This window comes from Falco naumanni, chromosome Z (assembly GCF_017639655.2).
Source record: "Falco naumanni isolate bFalNau1 chromosome Z, bFalNau1.pat, whole genome shotgun sequence".
Taxonomy (NCBI): Eukaryota; Metazoa; Chordata; class Aves; order Falconiformes; family Falconidae; genus Falco; species Falco naumanni.
Window position 1 is genome coordinate 70,906,334 of NC_054080.1, and position 23,158 is coordinate 70,929,491.

The following is a 23,158-nucleotide window of genomic DNA, read 5'->3' on the forward strand; positions in this document are numbered from 1 at the left end:
CTTGGTCAGCAAACCCCCTCCCAAGGTACCTTTCCTCCTGGGGACTACGCTGCACGCCGGACGTCTCCGTGCGTCTCACCAGCCGCCCCATTTCTAAACATACCGTTTTATCCGTGGATCCAGGGGTTCTCTTCTGCTCCCGGGGGAACAGCTGAGAAGAGGAGGCTCCTCTGAGGAGATCTCCCGGGGCGCGTCTGGGAGCGTCCGCTCCGCAGCTGGTCCCTCGGCCGAGCAGAAATCCTCCTGCCTGGCTCGCCAAAACTGACGTGCGGAATTAGACTCTATAACTCGAAAGTTATAAAGTAGGTATGTTTATTGCGCGCAGATGCACGGGGGATCGCTCCTCCACAAGCGTGCATACCCAAAGTGACGAACCATCCCACATTTATACAATGAAACAAATGAATATTCAATTAACGCCTATATATATTCGTTACCTAAACCCCGCTTCGTATGTTAATTAGCTTATCAGTCCGTTTCCTGGAATGTGGTGGTCTTGCAGGTTTGTAGGTGATTCATGTTCTTGTGACCATCCCATCTTCTCCAGCAAGGAGACTTAGCACTCCCTCCCTCTAGATAGCATTGGAATATCTCTCATCCTTTTCTCATTCTTTTTTAAATAGCCCCTTTGTTAGAGGAAGAAGGGCAGGCGTCTCCCCATCTCCCCTTTGTTAGAGGAAGAGGGGCAGGCATCCCCTCAAAACTGTAGTTGTCTCCTCAGAGCTGTGTGGCTGTGTGACCAGACACCGCACCCTGACCAGTCACCATACCCACATTCCTTGAGCAGACATATACAATCACAATCTATGTCCATTGTCCCCATTTCACACTATTTCTCCATATCACTTTCTGTATCCTTCCTTTTCTCTCTTACAAATATCAGCTGTTGGGTACCATAGTGAAGAGGTCCAGGTTGACCCCTCTATAGCTTCCCTCAACCCTTTTAAGTCTTGAACAACAGCTAGGGGTGTTTTGAATGAAAAGATAAGCAGCTTGTTGGGGATGGGGAGCATGTGACTTCAGTGTTCAAAAATCTGTGTCCAGACATCTACCAAAAAATTGTTCACCTCAACATTTCTTAATTGTATTATGTATGTACTTGAGGATGGACAGCTAAAATGGGTAGTGTAAGAATTTCAGTTGAAAGGATCTCAGAACTAACATAGTGGAAGTAAAAAGTATACCATTTATATAAAAAGCTGAGTTACACAGATTTCTGGAGTGCAGGTAGCTGAAAAAGTTACAGAAAGATTTTTTTTGTCACCTGCAAAACATCTAGCAAAACCTTGTGAAGGTAATGGTTACTTTTTTTATGTACTGTTTTGTCTGCTGCACAGAAGGGACTTGGACTGACAACTGTGATTGTTGTACAGATTAAAAAAAAATGAAACATTTAATATTGAAGAGGTTTGGTTTACACATGTAACACTGACTCTATTTTTAAATCTAGGGAACATGAATGGTTTAAGCAGGACCTTCCAAAATACTTGTTTCCTGAAGACCCCTCATATAGTTCTACCATGATTGATGATGAAGCCTTAAAAGAAGTGTGTGAGAAATTTGAATGCACTGAAGAGGAAGTGTTAAGTTGTCTGTACAGCCGAAATCACCAGGACCCTTTAGCAGTTGCTTACCACCTCATTATAGATAATAGAAGAATAATGAATGAGGCCAAAGACTTCTACTTGGCTACCAGCCCACCAGATTCTTTTCTTGATGATCACCATCTGTCTCGCCCTCATCCCGAGAGAGTGCCGTTTTTAGTAGCTGAAGCACCCCGTCCCCGCCATACTCTTGATGAGCTGAATCCACAGAAATCGAAACACCAAGGTGTAAGAAGAGCGAAGTGGCATTTGGGAATAAGGAGTCAGAGTCGACCAAATGATATCATGGCTGAAGTTTGTCGAGCAATTAAACAACTGGATTATGAATGGAAGGTAAAAAATAAAGGATCTCTACAGCAGACCAACAGCAGATTTGTTTGAGCTGTGTAGTTACACAGCCTGGAAGTCTCAAACCATGTTCTGTGCTGGAAAATGTCATGTACCGGTGCAGACTGTTTGTGGTTGCCATGCAAAAAGGGTTTGGGGGGAAGCTAGTCATGCTGATAGGAAAAAAAGTTTTGCTACCATGTCTAACTTTTCTAATGGGGCTATAGGAATGTTTTTCTGTTGGCTAAAAACCCCCACAACTCTTAACAGGTAAGCCTGAAATCACTTGATAATACCAGTGAGTTGAATTGGCAGAAAAAAATATGCAGTGCTTTTCAAGCAGTTCTGGTAACTAACTCAGATCTTTTGTACTAGGTTGTAAATCCATACTATCTACGTGTTCGAAGGAAGAATCCAGTAACAAGTGCATATTCCAAAATGAGTCTACAGTTGTATCAGGTGGATAGCAGGACGTACTTACTGGATTTTCGTAGCATTGATGGTATGTGAAGACATTAACATAAGTTAATGGAGTTGTACATCAAATCATTCTAAATGCAAATGTCTTAATTTTCTTGTTTAGAAGTGAATTGTTGCCCTTAAGTTTAAGCTGATCAAGATCTGTATTAGTGTTTCTTTATTCCTTCCTGGTCAAGTTTCCTGTGATCAGATGGTTAGCTGTTTCATTCTTTAAATAACAGATTTTTAGCTCTATCAACTCCTGAGCTGCTCCATTTTCTGTCTGCACGAGCACTAACACCACTAAGTGCAAAAGGGGACAGGTTTGTGAGAGCTGAGATTTGGATCATCCTAAACTGTCCTTGGAGCCTCACTCCCAAATTTAAACATTGATTTAGTTCTTAAGTAAGCATGTAAAAAACACTTCCTAGTGAAGATAAAACTTGGCATCTAGGCATTTAAATTTGACTTGGACTGTTCACTGCTGTACTGAGTCTGGCTGAGATGGAGTTAATTTTCTTCACAGCAGCCCATATGGTGCTGCGTGTTGGATCTGTGACTAAAATTGTTGATTACACCAGTGTTCTGGCTGTTGCTGAGCCGTTCTTGCATAGTATCTAGTCTTTTTTTCCCCAGTCTGTTACACCCAATGAGTGGGCCAGGGATGAGCAGGAAGTTTGGAGGGAATGCAGCCTGGACAGCTGAGCCAAATTGGCTAAAGGGGTATTCTAGCCATATAATGTTTAGCAAAGAAACTGAGGGGATGGGCCTTTGGGGAGGGTAGACTTGAGACTGGCTGGGCATTGGTCTGCTGTGGAGAGGTGGTGGGTGGTTGCCTTTGCATCCATTTCACACACACACCCCCTTTTCTTTCTTCCTTCTATTAAACTATCTTTATTTCTGTCCATGAGTTTCCTCACTTTTGCCTTTCCAGTTTCCTTCCCTGCTGTGCTGAGGTATTAGCTGCCAGGCAGTCAACCCACCAATGATAGTAGTAGACAAAATTTGAGATAGGAGTTGTATGCTTGCAGTAGCTGAAGTCTTGAAAGCAGTTGGTCTACCCTGTAGAAGGATGGATTTTATAGTGACAGTAGCACAGCATACATATCCCAGTTGGGTACCTTTCTGAAAATGGAGGAGCTAATACAGACTGGCCATGGTGCTTGTTGATGGGCATAGTAGATTAAAGCAGAATTGCCCACAGCCAGTGGTGTAGATGACATGCCTAGGAAAAAATGTGACATGGAAAAAGGATTTACTGGAGTGGCTGGATTGCAGTGTAGGGTGGCTAAAGCAGTGCAGTTCTTTCCTCATTCCTTCCAGCAATACAGGTGCTTGCTTGGATCCAGGGGTATGTGATACAGGGGACTAACAGTCAATTTCCTGTACTGACCTGTCACCTAAATCTTGGAATAAAGAATTTATCAGCACCAATGTGATGTAGATAAGCAGACACTTCTTTATCGACGGCTGGGTGCGTGAGTGAGTCCTCTCACGATCAACGCACACCAAGTTTCAAAATAATGTACCTTATATAGAACTCATTCATACATATTCATTAAGTATTCATGCATAAACATAGTATTTCCCAAAAATCATTAACATACTGCCCTCCCATATCCGATTCTGCGCAGTAAAGGTTAGAAAGGTCTGGAAATGAGGTGGTACATGAGTCGGTGGTTTTGATCTCCCCCTGCCGGAATTACTTTTTACTTAAGGTAACTGTTTCTTGGCAGGTAACTATGAGTTGCTTCACTCGACTGTCCCCAGTTCCCATTAATTCTACATTTTGACGTTTTAGTACATTCTCCTAGGTTACATATAAAAAATCATCTTTAATCTTAAGTCTGTTATCTAAGTTCTAAACATTCTTACTAGGTGATTCTGACCAATCCCTTCAGCCTTGGTATGGGGCTGTACAGAGGATTTCATAGTAGCTGTTGGTTGCTATGCAAACATGAATTCCACTAAAACTATATTCCTATTAAAATAACTCCATAAAATCAAATGTGTTTCTATAAAATCAAATGTGGTTAATTCTAACTTATAACAAATCTGTAACAGACATACTGCAGTATAGGATAAATGTCATCCCTGTTGTTACCGAAATCTCGGAATGAAGAACTTATCGACACCAATGAGATGTAGATAAGCAGACACTTCTTTATTAACGGCCGGGTGCGTGAGCGAGTCCTCTCACGATCAACGCACGCCAGGTCTCAAAATCAAACACCATATATAATACTTATCATACATATTCATTAAGTATTCATGCATAATCATAACATTTCCCAAAAATCATTAACATATTCTCCTCCCATATCCGATTCTGCACAATAAAGCTTAGAAAGGTCCAGAAATGGGTCTGGGGTACGATTTGGGTAGGTGGTATATGAGTCGGTGGTCGCGATCTCCCCCTGCCGGAATTACCTTTTACTAAAGTTCACGATTTCTTGGCAGGTAACTACAAGCTGTTCCAGTCGACTCTCCCCAGTTCCCATTAATCCTACATTCTGACATCTCAATATACTTTCTATATACAGAAGACTAGTTAGATACAAAGAAACCTTTCAAACCCTAAATTATTACTTAAGCTTCAACAACGATTCCAACCCATTCTTCTGGCCTTAGTACAAAATGTACAAAGGGTCTCACAGCTCCTTTTACTAAATAATCATAACTTTCTTCAACATACATTTTTATCTTCCTATATTTCTATTCTATAAAATAACTCTATAAAATCAGATAATCAAACCAATAAAATCAATTGATCTCAACTCTTTAACAAATCGACAACACTGTTGGAGGGGAGATGACAGTTTAGAGCCATGCAGCTGGGGGGGAGGGCAGCCTACTGCAGTCCTGGCTTCAACTCTTGAGGGCAGGATTTGTCCCCAGGGCATGGATTTGCCATTTGTCTTCCAACAGTGGGGCTGATTTGACTTGACTTTCTCTCCACCACAGTTAACTGTTCTCTGTTCCCTCTTACCAAGCTGTAATTTAAAGTAGCTTTGATGTGAACACAAGAGAGACTGCCTTTTCACTAATTTCTCCTGGAAATAATTTTTCTGGTGCCATGTGGGCGTCAAACTCATGTTCAGGACTTAAAGTAAGAACAGAGATACTTCAGCAAAACATTACTTCTAAGATGAAAGTGTTTCCTCCTCATACTGATGGTAAACTGCAGCTGCTGCAGCCAAAATGTGCAACATACTATGGGGAAAAACTTCCAGAAGTGAAGGATAAATTAATATAGATGCTAACAATTAATGTATCAAGTAATTATAATAAAAATGCGAAAGACAACAAAGTATAAATAACCAAATATAAAGAAAACAAACAGAATAAAAATAAAGTGGATGCTAGCAAAAAGCATCTACAAAATATTTGAACTGTTACTGGACTCTAACGTTATGATGCTATCCTATTTTTGGTTTACGTAACCTAACTGGAACTATTATCTGCTGAAGTTAGTTCATGAAAAATATGGCAAGTGCTGGTCTAAACTAGATGTAAATGGTTCTGTAGCACAGTTCAGAGCACAGAAATAATCTGCTTAAGGACACTTGCTTCTGTATTAATAGATTTATAAGCTTTTTATATAAATATAAACAGCTTTTTATATAAATATAAACAGCTTTTTCAATCTCTATGTATGTAGTAATCAAGATTTTTAAAAAACCAAATTGAGAAGTGTGAGAAGGTAAAGATGTTTGCTGTTCATGTAACTGATTTGATATTGGTACCTAACTTTCTTCCTCACTCCCCTTGCCCCCTCAGATGAAATTACTGAAGCGAAGTCTGGGACTGCAACTCCACAGAGATCAGGTTCTGTGAGCAACTATAGATCCTGTCAAAAAGACTCAGATGCTGATGTGCAAGGAAAATCTGCAGATGCATCCCTTACCTCGTCAGTGAGCTCTTCGCTTGACTCTTCTACAGCTGACTTAACTCCAAGACCAGGAAGTCATACAATAGAATTTTTTGAGATGTGTGCAAACCTTATTAAAATACTTGCACAATAATTTTGAAGATGGGCTTATTTCTTTTATAGCAATAAGCATGCCTAAATCATAGTCAGATGCTTCCAATTATAATCAAGTTAAATTAACTATGGCGCTGAAAAACTAGCCGCAGAATGCAATTTGCACAGGGATTGAGATGATTATTGGCAGTTAATGTATATTATTTTGAAGCTGGAGTGAATTCTGATTATCCATTGTCAAGTAGCATAATACAGGTACAGGAAATCACATGCCCTTGGGGCAGAGTTCATAACATTTTACACTGAGTGCACATTAGGCTGCATATAACTTCTAAGTTAGACAGAGCTTCTTGTTTTTTTCACTGGTAATGCATACATCTGATGCACTGTAAATGTACATTTACTATTTCAGTGACCTAAGTATGACTTGTTGGTCCACCATCTACAGTTGTGACTCAGAACTATCAAAATCTTCCAACAGTAATGTGTTAAAACTGCTGTGTTTCTTCCCCCTTATTTGACAGTAAATGATAGAGAATCACATGTTACAATGTACTACTTCTAACAGCTGAAAAATTTATTAAATGCATGCAGATCTAACCAGTCAGAAAAGCATGTAGGTGCTCTGTAATGCAGCAAGGGTGAAATCCAGTGGGCTGTGAGTACAAGTGAGTCCACAACAACTGTTAGAAACTTAATGCTGAGAAGACTTGGCACCCCATGAACTGAACAAAATGTTGCTCTGTGAAGGAGAACTGTCAGCAAGCTCCTGATGGTGTAGCAGCATAGCAGGTCCTTGCTGCTATGGCAAGCTGAGAATCCTGTTCCTTAGAAAGACATGGATGTAATTAAAAGCATGGCCTAAGGGCTGTTGTGTGCTATTTCAGAATCTGAAATTGTCAGTTCTTAAAAAATGATGTTGACACTTTGAAACAGCTGTTTAGAACTTGTTAGCATATACTATATAGAATTCATTTGCAGTTGAAACTACATATATAGGTTAGTTTTTCCCTGTGCCACCCTTTATAGCAAACTTTGTTTGAATTAATTGTGAAATTAAATAGTCTTAACTTTTCAGTTGAACATTGAAAACTGATCATGACAACTTGAGTGGTAATATTCAAAAAGCTTTCAACAGTAAATTGCAATTACCAGTAATGTAAATCCTTCTGCATTTAATGATTTTTGCAATGTTTCAGGGAGAAAAATGAACCTTATGTTAAAACCACAGCTAGTACTTGCACAAAAACATTGTCTCTTGCAAACTCTTAGGTAATTAGCTACAGTTCCATTTTCATCTAGCACTAAAACATAAATGATATGTCATAAAATGTTTAGTTTTGCACTCAAGAATTAAGGTTCTCTTCAAAATAAACTTCATTACCTACTCTGAAAGGTTGCTCTCTCAGGGAGAGACTGGAAATCATGGCATTACTATGAACAGTGAAACCTGGACTCTTAAAATATATGGGGATTCTTGCCAATGACTGATACTTCAGCCATGGAAAACTGCTAGCTACAGATGTAAAGTTTAATCCAGGCCAACTGGCTTCAGTCCAGAAGTTCATGTTAAGAACACGCATGGAAGCTGAAGAAACATAAAGCTGCTTTAAGCCCCAGAACAGCTATAACTGTGTTCTGAACTGGGCAATTGTGTGGTCTGTCTAGTATGTAGGTACAAGTTACAACTTCAGTTCCTTATCCTCACACACGGTCCCTGTAATGCGAGGTTGTATTACTGCATCTCAAAGATTTTCCTTGCATTAAGCTTTGGGTTTAAACTCCAGAGATTGAGAAGTCACATGAGGGACCAGCTGCAAATCCTAGTTTTAAGTCCTGTTTTTAGTCTTGTAAGAATTGGTTCTGATGTGCTGAATAAATTGGTGTGTTCATTTTTGTTACCCTTTTAGTTTGAAATTGTTAAATATTGCACTTGCACAAATGTAACAAACGCACAGGTTTTTTAAATCTAGTAATTCCTCATCTGGAACTGCTTTGGGGTCATTCTTGCATATATTAATCTAAGTATTTTTAAATGGTATCTGCTCCTTGTAATGCTGACCACAAAGGCAAAGTGGTAAGCTGCAAATAGCTTTTAATTTTTATATACTTTTTTGGCCCTCTTGTGCATTAAGACAACCAAGATTTTTCCTTTGTCTTGGTATTTGGAGGTTAAAGTAAGTTTCTGGCAGACTTGTACTGTATATGTAGTTTTAAATAAAGTAAACTTTATTGGTATGATCAACAGTTTTGATGGCCAAAAGTTTTATGATTGAACTGAGTTTTTTATAGGGTATGGGGGAGGGAGAAAGGGGGACTGACAGCCTAGTTGAACTAAGAACAGTTGTCTGTTGTGTGACTTTCCTATGCTTTGTAGATCTTGCTGTTGAAATTGCTTTCTTCACATGTTCGTACTGATCTTGCACACCTTTTTTAGCATTGTGCTACTATCTGCCAGTAGGCTGTGAAACAGAACCTCACTAAGAAAGCTGCCAGGGTTGTAAGGAGGCATTTTATGCAAATAACACATCTGTCAAGTATGTTACTCTGTTTTCCCAAGCTTCCTCCTGTTGGAGTACATCAAATTATCTTGCCTTTGTATTGTAATTTTTTCAAAAACGTGGATGAACCAAATTGTCCATGTGCAATATAACTCACAAGGTAATAGATAACAAAATTCATCTTGGTGGTGGAACATTTAAAAAAAAATCATATTTGTCTTGATCTAAGTGTTTAATACAAACTTGGAAATAAATTTTATTTTACTGGTTGGTTACCATTGTAAGATATGAAGTCCTGTTAACTAAGATGTGCCTACTTCCTATGTTAGTTTCTTCTGACAATGCTGAATGGCAGAAATGCTTGTTTATAACTGTGTAACTTTTTAAACTTTGAAAAATTAAAACTAAGCAAACGTGGACTACTGAACCATCTTGTTTGAAACTGTGTGTGCGGTCTCCTAGTGTTATGTATGTTAAAAATAACAGACAGGGACTGCTATACTTGTTTTAAAAACAACTGCAATTGCAATTTTAGAGTAAGTAGCAATATGACAACAACAAATTACTGCAGAATTCCCAGCTAGGCAGGCTGGGCCCTGTTTCCCTGTAGATCCCATAAACCCTTTTGCTGCAGAAGGAAGCGCAGTCCCGGGTACAGAAGTCCCCGTTTGCCAGCGGTGACTCCGCTTGCCCCGCACCTTCCACGCACCGTGAGGCGGTTTTTTCTCGGTGCCTGCCTCTCGAACCTGCGAGTAGCTTTGGACCCTGTCGCCTGTCCTACATTTTGCTTCCTTTAGGGAACGCCCCTCCTTTTCCGCCCGTGCGCGGTCGCTTGCGGCCCTGCCCGCCCGGAGCCGCCCTGCCCGCGGGGGCTGTACTCACGACGAGCCGCCGGTGCCGCCGAGCCGTGAGTGACGGGCGGGTGCCGGACCCGCTCTCCCGTCACCTCGCGGTGCTGCAGCGGCAGCAGCAGGCGGCGACCACGGGCTGGCGGCTGTCACCGGGCCGGCTTACCCAGAGCCTCACGGCCGCACCCCTCGCCGAGCAGCGGGGCACAGCGCAGCCGGCCTCAACCCCGCGGCACCCGTTTACCGAGCTGGGCCCGCCTGCGGTGCCCCGGTGCCGGCCGGCCGGTTCGTGCAGGCCGGGCTCCCCGGCACTGCCACCGCCGCAGCGCTCTCCCGCGTGCCCGAGCCGGGAGCCGCTCCCGGCATGCCCCGCGGCGCCCCGGGCTACCCGGCATGCCCCGCGGCGCCCCGGGCTACCCGGCATGCCCCGCGGCGCCCCGGGCTACCCGGCATGCCCCGCGGCGCCCCGGGCTACCCGGCATGCCCCGCGGCGCCCCGGGCTACCCGGCATGCCCCGCGGCGCCCCGGGCTACCCGGCATGCCCCGCGGCGCCCCGGGCTACCCGGCATGCCCCGCGGCGCCCCGGGCTACCCGGCATGCCCCGCGGCGCCCCGGGCTACCCGGCATGCCCCGCGGCGCCCCGGGCTACCCGGCATGCCCCGCGGCGCCCCGGGCTACCCGGCATGCCCCGCGGCGCCCCGGGCTACCCGGCATGCCCCGCGGCGCCCCGGGCTACCCGGCATGCCCCGCGGCGCCCCGGGCTACCCGGCATGCCCCGCGGCGCCCCGGGCTACCCGGCATGCCCCGCGCGGCCCCCTGCCGCTGCCCTTCCTTTCCCCGGCGGCTGCCGCCCCGCCCTTCCGCTTCCTGCTGGCTGCTGGGTCAAGGGTCGCGCGGGCCTGCCAGCCGGAAGAGAAGCGCCCGGTGGTGAGCGGCAGGTAACAGCCTCCTGCGCGCTGCCTGCTGCCCGGGCCGCGGCGGGGTGTGGGTGGGGGTCGGGGCCAGGGCCTCTCCCGCGGGGAGCCTCGGACGGAGCCGGCGCTGGACGCGGCCTCCCTCAGCTCTGCTGGCGGCTCGGCTCCTGCTGCTTCCCTGCCGGGTGTGCCGGGCGTCGCTGCCGGCCGGGTGAGCGCCGAGCCGTAGGTCCCGGGGGTGCCTCGCCCGGGAAGCTGCCCCGCAGGCGGCTGGGCCGAGGTGGGATAGGGCTGTGCAGCGGGAGGCCGGTGTGGCTGGCGCAGCTCGCAGCGGGCCCGGGTAGTGGACATGTCTGTGGTGTGTCTCTCACCTTGGACCGAATCGTTTTAATTCTGCTTTTGTCTGGTTTCTGCTGTGTTAGCGTCAACGTTTTAAGGCTTTCTGGTGTGGCAGAACTGTGGCGCTTTTTTTCTCTCTCTTTTTTTTTTTTCTTTTTTCGTTTTCTTGCTGTAGAACATGTTCCAGCTGAGCTTAAACTTATCGTTGCCTGATTAACACCTCTGACGAAGCTGATGGACAGAGTTTATGTGGGGGAGTGGAAGTCTATTACATAGTACTGTTTTAGAATCGAGATGAGTGAGATTGTATTTTTCTTCTATGTACTTAAAAGCTATGTTATCTAGCCATTGAAAATATGTTTTTCTCTAGTTCTCGAAATGGCTTCTTTTGGGTGGAAGAGAAAGATCGGTGAGAAAGTTTCGAAAGCTACTTCTCAGCAATTTGAAGCAGAAGCTGCGGATGACAAGGATCTGGCTGATGATGATGATGCTAACTGGCTGCATGCAACTAAGAGAAGAAAGGAAAGTCTCTTAGAAGACTGTGTAAGGAGAAGTAAGGAGCTGAAGGATGAGGGTGCAAGTTTGGCTGAAAATAGGAGGTACTCATGTTGTCTTATTCTTTTTCATTGACTGAATAAGTGCAAAATGGTATTTTAAGCCTTTCTGTAAATGCTAGGTAGTAGCTGCATTCACATTTTTCATACTCGAAAAAGTGATCACTTTCATTCTGCCTTTACTGTCTCATACTAAATAAGCTGTTTCCTTTGGTGGTGTTGGCAGTTTTGAAGTGAAATATGTATTCTACCTCATTTTACTATGTTCATGTAACAAAAAAATGATAGAAGGGGGAGTGGAGAAACTAATTGGATCTGAAAATTGAAAGGATTAGTAAGATACAGTGAGGTAAGCCACACTCTCAGTAATGCTTTGGCTACTCTGGTAGGTTTCTCCTCTCTTGTAAATGTGTCTTTTATTAAGAGTAAACTTTTGCATGTGTACAGTGTCAAGGTAAATACTTCAAAGCAGCTAATGCACTGTTAATTTGTCTAATGCGTTTGGAAAGTGAGGTTCAGGTAGCTGCTCTGAACATCTGATAGCAGTATTGAATCTTGATAGTCTGGCGATTTTGGAAGGATATTGCAAAGATGGTTCCATTAGCCTGTTATGCTTCAAGCAGAAAGTACCTTTGAAGCAGGGGAGGGCTAGAAGAGGGAAAGAGAGACTATACATTTGACTATATCTTTTTTGGAGGGGGAAAAACCAGTTCCCTTAAATAGTCCCCTTAAAATCTTCAGAATACTTGACATTAAATCTGTATCCTGATTTTACTTGTGTGAGGATTTCTGCTTTACTCATTGGCCCGGATCAGACATAATGTTATTTTCCCAATAGAAACAATTCTGTAATAAATCAGTATGCGCTCTTTGCTGTTAAACTTATTTGTGTTAAAAATTTTCATCCTAAAAAAGAGTTCCCTGGCCAATATGGAGGAATCAACAATTTAGAAGTTTAAAGCAGGCAAGTTTATATATGATAGTAAACACACTCTGTGTGTGGTCTGGTCTGATTTAAAAAATAATAAATGCAAAATATCTTTGAGAAAAAGCTCATTTTCAAATGTTTAAATACAGTTTCCCCTTTTTGAATGGTGACACTGTTGAGGGGGACAGTGATTCACTTCTGTGCATCCTTTTGTGCTCCTGAGTTCTCTAATTCTTGAATAAAATTTTGAAACCTTTTAAAGTTGACTCTAAATTTAAACCAGGTTAAGTTAAACTAGTTTTAAGCCTGCTGCCATCCTATTAATCAATACCTTTAAACCAGTAGTTGCATAAGTTGTTGCATTAATATTAATAGCTTCATTATTAAAATGAAGAGTGTACCAACTTCTTGGTTTTTAACACTGGAAAAAAATTATACAGTGGCCTGCAGAAAGTTAGGTCTGTTCTGTGCTTTTCAAGATACAGAGATTGTGTTTTTAAGCTTGAGAAAACATAATTTATTTCCAAATGTTTTCATTCTGTATCTGGTAATCAGTAATACTTACTATACTTAGATACATTAAACAGATACTGATTTTTATTTCTGTCTTATCTTCCGTTTTACCTTTGCCTTGTGTTTTGTTTTGGATTTTGGATGTTGTATATCTTTTCTCTGTGGATTTTGGTGTTCTTTTTTGATTATTTGTTTTTATTTATTATATAAAGTACAATAAATCTCTTGAACAGCAGCACATAATCTGTTGTATATGTGATTTAGGGCAGGGAGATAAACTGCTGCGTATTTATTTTGAGTAGCAGGTAATTTTTGGTGCTTTTAATATCTCTGCTTGGTCTTAAGAGATTGAGTTTCCTTTAGCTGTCAGTTAGAAAACCACACAAAAGCTTAACCCATCCATTAGTAGCAACAAAAGGTTGTTCTGTGCATTTGGTGGGGGCTATATCTCATCAGAAGTGCTTATGAGAGCTGCTGAGAAATAAGTTACAAGAAATTAAAATGCAGCTTTTGGGAGGCTTATCACACTCTTGTGTTAATGCTTACATCTGAGGCGTAATGGAAGTTCTAACTTGAAATTGTGGTTTCCCTCAGTTACTCTAGCACACTGTACAGTTTAATCAATTATGGTAGTATGGTGCTGTCAGGGTATTATTTTTCTTTTAAGCAAAAGATCTGGCTGAAAAAGATTTCATGTAGACACTAAACTTGCAATGGGAGGCTTTTGTAACTTGAACAGGTAGAATAGTTGACATGCCATTAGAGGGAACTTGATGCAGACTGAAAGGAATGTATATTCTCTATGGTGGAAAGTGATTCCTGTAATTGTTTTTCAGACTTGGTCTGTTTCTTGAGTACAATGTAAGCAAACTCAAGTCAATAATTAAATACTTAATATAGATAGTTTTCTGAAATACCAAATCATAGTAACAGTAAGAAGGTTTTGAATTGGACGGTGTAGCATTTGGACAAAAGGATGGTATCACTTGCACTGAAGAGACTCAGAAGAAAGGCAGAGCACTGGAAAGTAACTAAGATGGCATCTTAATTAGTGTTGCTTGTGGAGTGAAGAGAATCCTGAAAGAAAACAGGCTTGGGAAGAAGGAAGAGGCTAAAAAGGAAAGAATTGAAAGTAATAAATTCAACTTCACTTCTTAAGGAAAATAGATTCTGAGGTAATATGCATGTCAAAATTAATATGATGAAAGGCGAATTTCATAAGCAGATCTGCTGTTCCTTAGCTGGAATACTGATTACCACCTTTAGGCTTCATTAGTCTGTTGCTTGGTTTTGGTGGTAAGGGAAAGCAGTGATGGTGTTACACCCCCACCATGGTTTTGTTAGTCTCTGTGTGTGCAGTAAGTGTTTCTGTGGATGAGTGAGATGTGATTGACTTGTAAAGTGACTGTCGGTGCTTCCTGGGGGGAAGCCTCATGATCACAGGTCCTGGTTCTTATGGGGGACCATATGGGACATGGTTCTCATATCCTCCCTGGTACCTGCTGGAAAGTTGAAACAGCTAGGCTCATCCAGTCCAGGAGGTTCCTGCAGAGCATTGATGATAACTTTTTGATGCAGATGGTGGAGGAGCCAGCAAAGCGAGATGTGCTCTTAGGTGTTGTCTTCACAAACAAAGAAGGACTGGGTGGGGATATGAAGGCTGGGGGAAGCCTTGGCTTTAGTGACCATGAGATGGTGGAGTTCAGGATCTGGCATGGAGGAAGCAGGTCAGTAAGTAGGATCTCAGCCCTGGACTTCAGGGGAGCTAACTTTGGCCTCTTCAAGGATTTACTTGGAGGAATCCCATGGTTTAGGACTCTAGAAGGGGATCCAAGAGAGCTGGCTGATACTCAAGTATCATGTCCTCCAAGCTCAAGATAGGTGCATCCCCTGTGAGTGGGAAATTAAGCAAAGGGGGCAGAAGGCTGGATGAGCAAGGATGAGCAAGGAGTTTCTGGCAAATGTGTAACAGGAGAAGGAAGTTTATGAAGTATGGGAAAAGGGACAAGCCGTTTGGGAGGAATGTAGGGATGTGGTCAGAACATGCAGGGAGGTGACAAGGAAGGCTAAGGTCTGTTTGGAGTTCAGTCTGGTGAGGGAGGTCAAGGACAACAAGAAGGTCATCTTCAAGTAGTTCAGCAGCAAAATGATGATTAAGGGATATGTGGGCCCACTGCTGAAGGAGGTGGATGCCCTGGTGACAAAGGATACAGAAGGCATTCAGTAACTCTGCCTTCTCTTTGTTTCAGTTTTTACTGCCAAGGTTGGCTCTGCAGTTTCCCAGACCCTGGAGGCAAGCGAGGAGGTCTGGAGAAAGAAAGAGTATTCTTTAGTCGAGGAGGATTCTGTTAGAGATCACTTAAGCAAACCTGACACTCACAACTCCATGGACCCTGTTGGGGTGTTATTGCCAAGCCACCCTCCACCATCTTTGGAGGGTCATGGAGAACAGGCGAGGTGCCTGAGGACTGGAGGAAAGCCTCCACTCCGGTCTTCAAAATGGGCCAGACGCAGGAGCCAGGAAACTACAGGCTTGTCAACCCCACCTCCATCCCCGGAAAGGTGATGGAACAGTTTATCCTGGAGGTTATCTGTAAGCATGTGGAGGAAAAGAAGGTTACCAGGAGTAGTCAACAGGGATTCATCAAGGGGAAACCATGCCAACCTGATAACTTTCTGTGATGGAATGACTGGCTGGGTAGATGGGGGGAGAGCAGTGGATGTTGTCTCCCTTGACCTCAGCAAGGCTTTTGACACTCTCTCCCATAACATTGTCACAGGTAAGCTCAGGTGCCATGGCTGGATGAGTCGACACTGATGGCGATTGAGAGCTAGCTGAAAGGCAGAGCTCAGAGGGTTGTGATCAGCAGCACAGTCCAGCTGGAGGCCTGTAGCTCACAGTGTTCCCAGGGGTCAGCGCTGGGTCCAGTCCTGTTCATTTTATTCATCAGTCACCTGGATGAAGGGACAGCATGCACCCTCAGTAAGTTTACTGATGATACAGAGCCAGGAGGAGTGGCTGACACACCCGAGGGCTGTGCTGCCGTTCAGCGAGACCTGGGCAGGCTGGAGAGTTGGGTGGAGAGGAACCTGATGGAGTTCAACAGGGGCAAGTGTAAAGGACCTAGGGAGTAGGGTAGGGTAGGGGTTGACCTGCTGGAAGGCAGCTCTGCAGAGTGTAAGGAACAGATATATTGATAATTGCCTCAAACACTGCCTAGTGCACAAATTCAAGTGGACCTGCTGCAGATCTGTTCTGCTCAGATTGGAGAGGAACTGAAACAAGCTGTAGCTGCAGAGCGAGCTGCTGTTGCCTACCTTGGTAACCACAGCGTGGTACAGGATTGCTGCGATGAGAGATGGGATACTGTTTGATGCAAACAAATGTCAATTTATTGTACAGAAGCACAAGTTTATATATATTTTCAGAAGTTGCATGTTTTAAACAGATTGGTTCTTTAAGCTAAGCATTGCATACTAGGCAATCCCTGATGGGTGGTTAACTACCATCAATTAACAGCAAGGTGTTACCTCTCCTTGGTGCCATCCATCCTCCACTCCCCTGTCCTCTCTCGGCATGGCTCACCATGTTAATTGTTGTGTCTATTCACACTCCTTGTCCTCCCAGGGTTCGTGACTTACAAGCTCAAGCACATTCCCCTCACCTAACTGATTGCCACGCATGGTCCTAATTTCCAGTCCACTCCTGTACAGGATGGAATGGCTTTAGGTCTCATGAGGACAAGATCTAACTGGCACTTCCTGGAAGAAACTTCTGTGGTAACATAAGGCAACTGCTGATGTGCACAGCAGGGGTTGCCTGAACCCCTCATGACCACTGATGAGGACCCCCACAACCACTGCTCACATGCTGAGCTTGCACAGACACAGACCACACCCACCCGTGCTTTGTATGTAAATGAGGGGGCATCCTCATGAGCGTAAAACCTGAATTGAAGAAAGCTTCAGTGGGACCCCCACCAGCAAGACACCCAGGGTGAAAAGAACCAGTGGGACACTGCTGGATCCACAGGTGGTGATATCTTCCCCCCCTGCACCTTCTCCTCTCCTATCTTTCTTTTCATTGAGTAGTGACTAGATCTATGTAACAACGTGTGGCATGGGACTTGCTTAGCCAGTTAAAGTAATTGCCATTGAGCTATCATATCTAGCCACATCTTGTATTTTGTTTTAATAAATCATAAAACTGGTTGGTTGGTGGTGTTTCACCCTAATTCAGTCCAAGGTTATCACGAACTTAGTCATTGGTCCCAAGGGGAGGGAGGTTGCCTTAAATGACTCATTTCAAGTCACGACATAGAGAAGGACCTGGGAGTGCTGGTGGGCAGCAAGTTGCCTATGAGCCAGCAGTGTGCCCTGGTGGCCAAGAAGGCCAACGAGATCCTGGGGTGCATTAGGAAGAGGGTGGCCAGCAGGTCAAGGGAGGCGATACTCCCCCTCTCTTCTGCCCTGGTGAGGCTGTATCTGTAGTACTGCGCCCAGTTCAAGAGAGACGGGGAACTACTGGAGAGGGTCCAGTGGAAGGCTATAAGGATGATGAGGGGCCTGGAGCATGTCCCTTCTGAGGAAAGGCTGAGAGAGCTGGGCCTGTGTAGCCTGGAGAAGACTGAGAGGGGCTTTGATCAATGCATACAAATACTTTAAGGGTGAGTGTCAAGAGGACAGGGCCAGGTTCTTTCCAGTGGTGCCTGTGACAGGGCAAGGAAGAATGGGCACAAACTGCAGCACAGGAAGTTCAATCTGAATATGAAGAGGAACTTCTTTGAGGCCAATAGAGAGGTTGTGGAGTCTCCTCTGGAGACCTTCAGAACCCTCCTGGATGTGATTCTGTGCAGCCTGCTCTCAGTGAAGCTGCTTTAGCAGGGGCTTGGACTAGATCTGCAGAAGTCCCTTCCAACCCCAACCATTCTGTGAATAACGGATGGACTTCTTGGGGGTCAGAATTTATACAGCCTGCTTCCCTTGCCATTGGCAAGCTCAGGAGTGCCATGGGTGAATTGTTTTGCAGGTGGCAGCCCTCTGGGTTTTCAGTTTTTGTGGGAGATACTTGAGGAGTGTTTGTACCTGCTGTAATGTGTGTGCATGAACCTGTTAGGGTGGGGCTGAGACAATTGCAGAAGAAAAATGGTAATGAAGAGAACAGTTTCTAATCTAGATTTTAGTCATTTTGTGGGATGGGAAGAAAGATGGGGAGACTGTCAGAAACAGGTGTTGAATTAGGTTGATTATCCCTGTGGGTCTGTTAATGTGGAAGATATGGTTTAGGAAATTCTGACCTCAAAACTTGATCAATATGCAGTTTTGAACATGACTTATGAATGAGTGATCTTGCTGTCAGGACTGAAAGAAGACAGGTGTGTGGAAGAAGTGTCACACTTGTGTGCTTTTTCTGATGTGTGGGAAGGAGCAATTAAACAAACATATACAAACTTATGCACAGTCTTTTGGGAAGCAGAATATTGACTGTTGGTGGAAAGAATGGAGAATATTCCAGAGGAGAAACTGGTTTGGCTTATATTATACTTACAATGCTGGTGGGTTATCCAGCTTGAGACACTGGTATAGATGTACTCCCATATACTGGAATTAAAAAAAACCCAAAACACACACCCCTCAGAAAAACCCAAACCCAATCACAAACAGAACCTCCAAAATTAAAAAAAGCCAACAACCATAATTCAGATTAGTGGTTGGTTGTTGTTTGGGGTTTTTTTGTGTTGATAGTCCTACACTGTTTAAATCTGTCATAATTCAAAAGGATAAAAGCTCATGTGTTCAGCCTCAGTATTTTGGAGACGGCACTCTGCAATTACAGTGTATTTTGGCTGGTAGGTAGGTAGTCTTTGGCTGTGGACACAAGCTTAAGGACAGGTTTAGACGAGCTTAAACTTTGCAGTATAATGTCCTCAGACATGTGACATGTAGAGAGCTAACGGCAAGGAGAAGAAAAGCTTCTGTCGGACTACTGTCTTCAACATAACCGAGTTGCAGAATCATGTAAATCTCGTGCCGTTTTTGAACTGTAGGCGCTGTTGTAGCTGGTCCTGAGGGTGGCGATAGAGTTCTTCTCAGTGTACCCTGCAGAGATGCAAGCATGCCCAGCTAACTACTTTCATTCTCTTTTGGAAATAGACACTATTGCATTTAAATTCTTACTGATTTGCATTTCATTTTTCAGTTTTGCTAAATAAAGTTAATACTGCTTTCACTTCGGATTTTATTTCTTTATTATTCCATATTGCATTAAAAAAAGTATCTTCATCTCTAAAGCTGGTGCTGGTTTGGGAAGATCGTGTTTTCAGCCGGAACGCTCTTATGTTTTGGCCAAGCTTACAGAGATTTGCCCGTGTTAAAATAATTAGTAATGTCACTTGGTGAGTAAATTAGACTGTTTAATAAGGTTTTAGTCTTTCTTTAGCTTTCACAGCAGCAAATTAAGTAAAGACATCTCAAAGTGCTATGAGCAGGCCAGGTAACAGATCAATTTTCATGGAACTTTTTACTTTTCTAGAGGAATTAATCTTTGGGAATGACTTATTTTCTAATGTGTTAAAAAAAAAAAATCACTTCTATGAAGTGCTACTTATTGCATATTTTGGCAGTTGAGACCTCCCACCCCCCCCCAATGCTAATATGCCAGCATCACTTCAGCATGTGTACTATGTGATTCCTTAGCTATCTAAGCTAGATGTTGTGAGGTGTCAGTGTCAGATGATGAGGCACACTCCTTTAAAAAGTGTGTTTAATGTACTGGTAAGTTAAGTGTGATAAAAAAAATATTTAGCAGATGGATCAGAAATCTAATACCTATTTAAATGAAGTTGAAAAACCTTTATGACATGTTCTTGCAATGTTTCTATTTGTTCAATTTACCCATGTCTTTCAGGTTTAGATTATGATAAATATTTGATTACTAATGAGTTACAAAAGTGCTAAAGTAATATAATTGCTTTCAGATCATCTTGATAATTCATTTTGATGAGCTAACATGACAAAAGGTAAAGATCATCGTGTCAAAAGTGCATTTCAATTTTCAGTCAATAAAACTGATGTTACTTACATAATAGAATGTTAATGAAGAGGTTTAGTGGAAGATCCAACACCTGTATTTGGCAGAAACATTTCACCAGTTTAATAGGCTGAGTTATATTATGGAATAGCCTAGGAGAAGTAATGTACGTTAGAGGGAAGAGGGGTCCCGGAGAGCTGGTTGCATTTTTTTTCAAGTTACCTCCTCCAAACTCAAGAATGGCTCATGCTGATGAGGAAATCAAGGAAAGGTGGTAGTAGTTCTGCGTAGATGTACAGAGAGCTTCTGACAAAATTCAAACATAAAATGGAAATGTAGAAGAGGTGGGAGCAGGGTCACGTGACCCAGGAAGACTGTAGAGACCTGTCTGAGTATGCGAGGTGGGATTAGGAAAGCCAAAACCCACCTGGAATTGAATCTGACAAGGGATGAGAGGGACTGCAAGAAGAGCTTCTACAGGTGTATTGGCAGCAAAAAGAAGACTGGGAAAAATGTGTGTCTTCTGCTGAATGGGATAGAGAATCTAGTGACAAAGGATGCAGAACAGGCCCAGGTACCCAATGTCTTCTTCGTCTCAGTCTTTAGAGATAAGACTTGCCTTCAGGAACCTCAGGCCCATGAGAACAGAAGGAGAGTCCTCAGCAAGGAAGACTTACCCTTGGTGGATGAGGATTGGACTGAAATGTTTGTACAAACCTGGCATATAGAAGTTAATGGAACCTGATGATGTGCATCCATGAGTGCTGAGGGAACTGGTGGGTGATGAGCAAAGACTCTTCAACTACATTTGAAAGGTCATGATGACTTGGAGGTGGTTCCTGAGGGCTGCTAGAAAGCAAGTGTCACTTCTTATCTTCATGAAGGGTAAGGAGGAGGATTCAGGGACTTACAGGCCCATCAACTTCAGATCTGTCCCTGGGAAGGTGATGAAGCAAATAATCCTGAAAACCGTTTTGAAACATGGGAAGCACAAGAAGATTATTGGGAGTGTCTGGCGTTGATTAGCAAGGGGGAAATCATGCTTGGCCAACCTGATAGATGGCAGATGACCAGAGAATGGTGTGGACTTTCCATCCTTGTTGATATTCAGAACCTGGACTATACTCTGAACTGGACAATAATGTGAGCAACCTGCTTTAGCTGACCCTGCATTGAGCAGTGTGTTTGGACTAGGTGATCTCTAGGGGTTCATTCCAGTCTTGGCCATTCTGTAATTGCATACCATTAAACCTACAGACACAGCTGGAATACAGAAGGTAGATGCTCAGACTTGGATTTGACCGTACAGTTCATTGGTGTGGAACCTTTCTCGATGGATGGGAAACTTCTTTATTTTTCATTTTGTTTCACTAGTCCGTATATCTTTGGTGGAATGCTTTGGGTACAGAGATGGAAAAAAAACGGGCAGTCTTTGCCTTCTTACCATCTTGGCCTGATATCTGACCTTATTTAAAGCAAATATTTATCTCAACAGTTAGAAAATTAGAAGGATTGATTCAGTAGATAATTTGGGAGTATATGAATTCAGCTTTTGTTTCTGGCTCCTACAAAAAGGTCTAAAAATCTGTTAGACTACTAGTATATTGCATTGGGAATGTTGACTCTTCCATAGCAGTGATCTGAACGCCTTACACAGTTGGATTTTGGAATTAAGTATAGGCGAAATCACTAGAAAATGTTTATGATGAAACTAGGAGTATGTAGTGAGTACTTAATCCTACTGTTCCTTGCAGGCTGAAAATAACTATTTGGTATCAGTCTTGGGTATAATTTGCATGCCAGGTATAAGTAGCAATTCCATATAGTGCTTACTCTTTCAAAGTCAATGACCAATACCAGTGTTCTCCAAATAAAATGATTTTTTTTTTTATCTCAGTAATTGCTAGCTTTGATTAGGTTGAGTGTTTTCAGTCATGCAAAAATGCAGAGAAAATAGGAAGGCTTACCACTGTAAGTGAAATTCTATAGTACATATAGGGTAATGGTTTCTAATCAAAATGTCTAATCACTTTTACATGTTTTTCAGTGTTTAGCATTCCTGTCTATTGTGTGTGTATATATAACTTCCTTGCTGTTAGCTTATTGAGAAGCCTTGCACATGATATGCTCACTAAAATTAGTCTTAAGGGTATATGAACTGTTACTCGAGTGTTAGGACACATGAGCTGAAACAGAAGAGACTTTGAACAAGTATGGACTTCTTACCTCCATTTTTTGGGAAAAGCACATGTTGCAGCTTCTCTCTTATTTGTCAGAACACATGGTTTGTTTTGCAGGCCTCATAACATTTCTGCAGGAATAGTAATTAAAAAAAAAAGGTGCAGAGAGTGTTTTACAGTGTTTAACCACCCTCCCATAAACTGCTGTTTGAAGTAACATGCTAATTTTAATCTTTAATTTAATTTTTGTTGCTAGCTTTATTTATTACTGTTTTTCCTTACTTACTGGTAGAGTTGTTGCTTCCTGGTAATGCATCTAGTTGTCCTCTCGCATTGAGGAGGAAGTTCTTTGAAGAATGTTTTAAGTAGTTGCTTTTGCTTAAATTGCAATTTATCTTTAATTTAGCTATTTCCCTTTGCTTCTGGCAAACATTATTTTCCAACAACTGGTTATTATTTGGCAAAGCGGGAGATCAGTTTTGAAATTGTTACTAATTTAGTGCAGATTTTTCTTAGAGTGTGTGCAAGAGGGATTGTGTTTAAACTGTACATAGAGTTTAATAATTTTGAGAGTCTTTTTGTTTGAATTATTGTTACTTGAGGATATTGAATTGTAACAATGTAGTGTCCATCTGTGTTTGAATGTGTGCATATTTATGTAGGTATAGATTTATAAATAAAAAATGGAGTATTCGTTGAACAGCTGTAGAGTATAGAAGCATCTATATGTGTATTTGTATTTTCCTTAAGTAGAAAACATGGTTTAAGTGATGCCTATATATGATCCTGTGTGACTTTAGGCACTTAATGGAGTTAGCCAAGATATGAATCTGTACTTATTCAAGGTCTGTACTTACTCAAGGTCTTTTCACAATGTAAGGAGAAAGGTATCAACTTAATTCAGCTCACTTAAGAGCTTAAATTGCAACTTGGAGGTTGCTGTTGCTAGCTGGTGATGCTATAGATATATTATATA

At 42.7% G+C, this 23,158-nt stretch overlaps 2 protein-coding genes across 4 annotated transcripts in view; both read left to right on the forward strand.

Moving 5' to 3' along the window:
• Window positions 1–9,303, forward strand: part of PRKAA1 (protein kinase AMP-activated catalytic subunit alpha 1) — a 32,828-nt gene extending 23,525 nt beyond the window's left edge. The window contains exons 7-9 of the mRNA XM_040579421.1: window positions 1,451–1,937; window positions 2,307–2,433; window positions 6,171–9,303. Coding sequence (XP_040435355.1) covers window positions 1,451–1,937; window positions 2,307–2,433; window positions 6,171–6,415 — 859 coding nt within the window. The 3' untranslated portion in view covers window positions 6,416–9,303. The remainder of the gene's footprint in view (window positions 1–1,450; window positions 1,938–2,306; window positions 2,434–6,170) is intronic.
• Window positions 9,304–10,543: 1,240 nt separating this feature from the next.
• The window catches only part of TTC33 (tetratricopeptide repeat domain 33), a 49,551-nt gene continuing 36,936 nt past the window's right edge, over window positions 10,544–23,158 (forward strand). For 2 of the 3 annotated variants that reach the window (XR_005825582.1, XM_040579794.1), the window contains exons 1-2: window positions 10,544–10,662; window positions 11,348–11,576. Coding sequence is in view for 2 of the 3 variants with exons in the window: in XM_040579794.1 (XP_040435728.1) it covers window positions 11,356–11,576 (221 nt within the window). In the remaining variant the exon portion in view is untranslated. Of the gene's footprint in view, window positions 10,663–10,727; window positions 10,850–11,347; window positions 11,577–23,158 lie in introns of those variants that run through there. The other variant, XM_040579795.1, reaches the window with a different exon arrangement.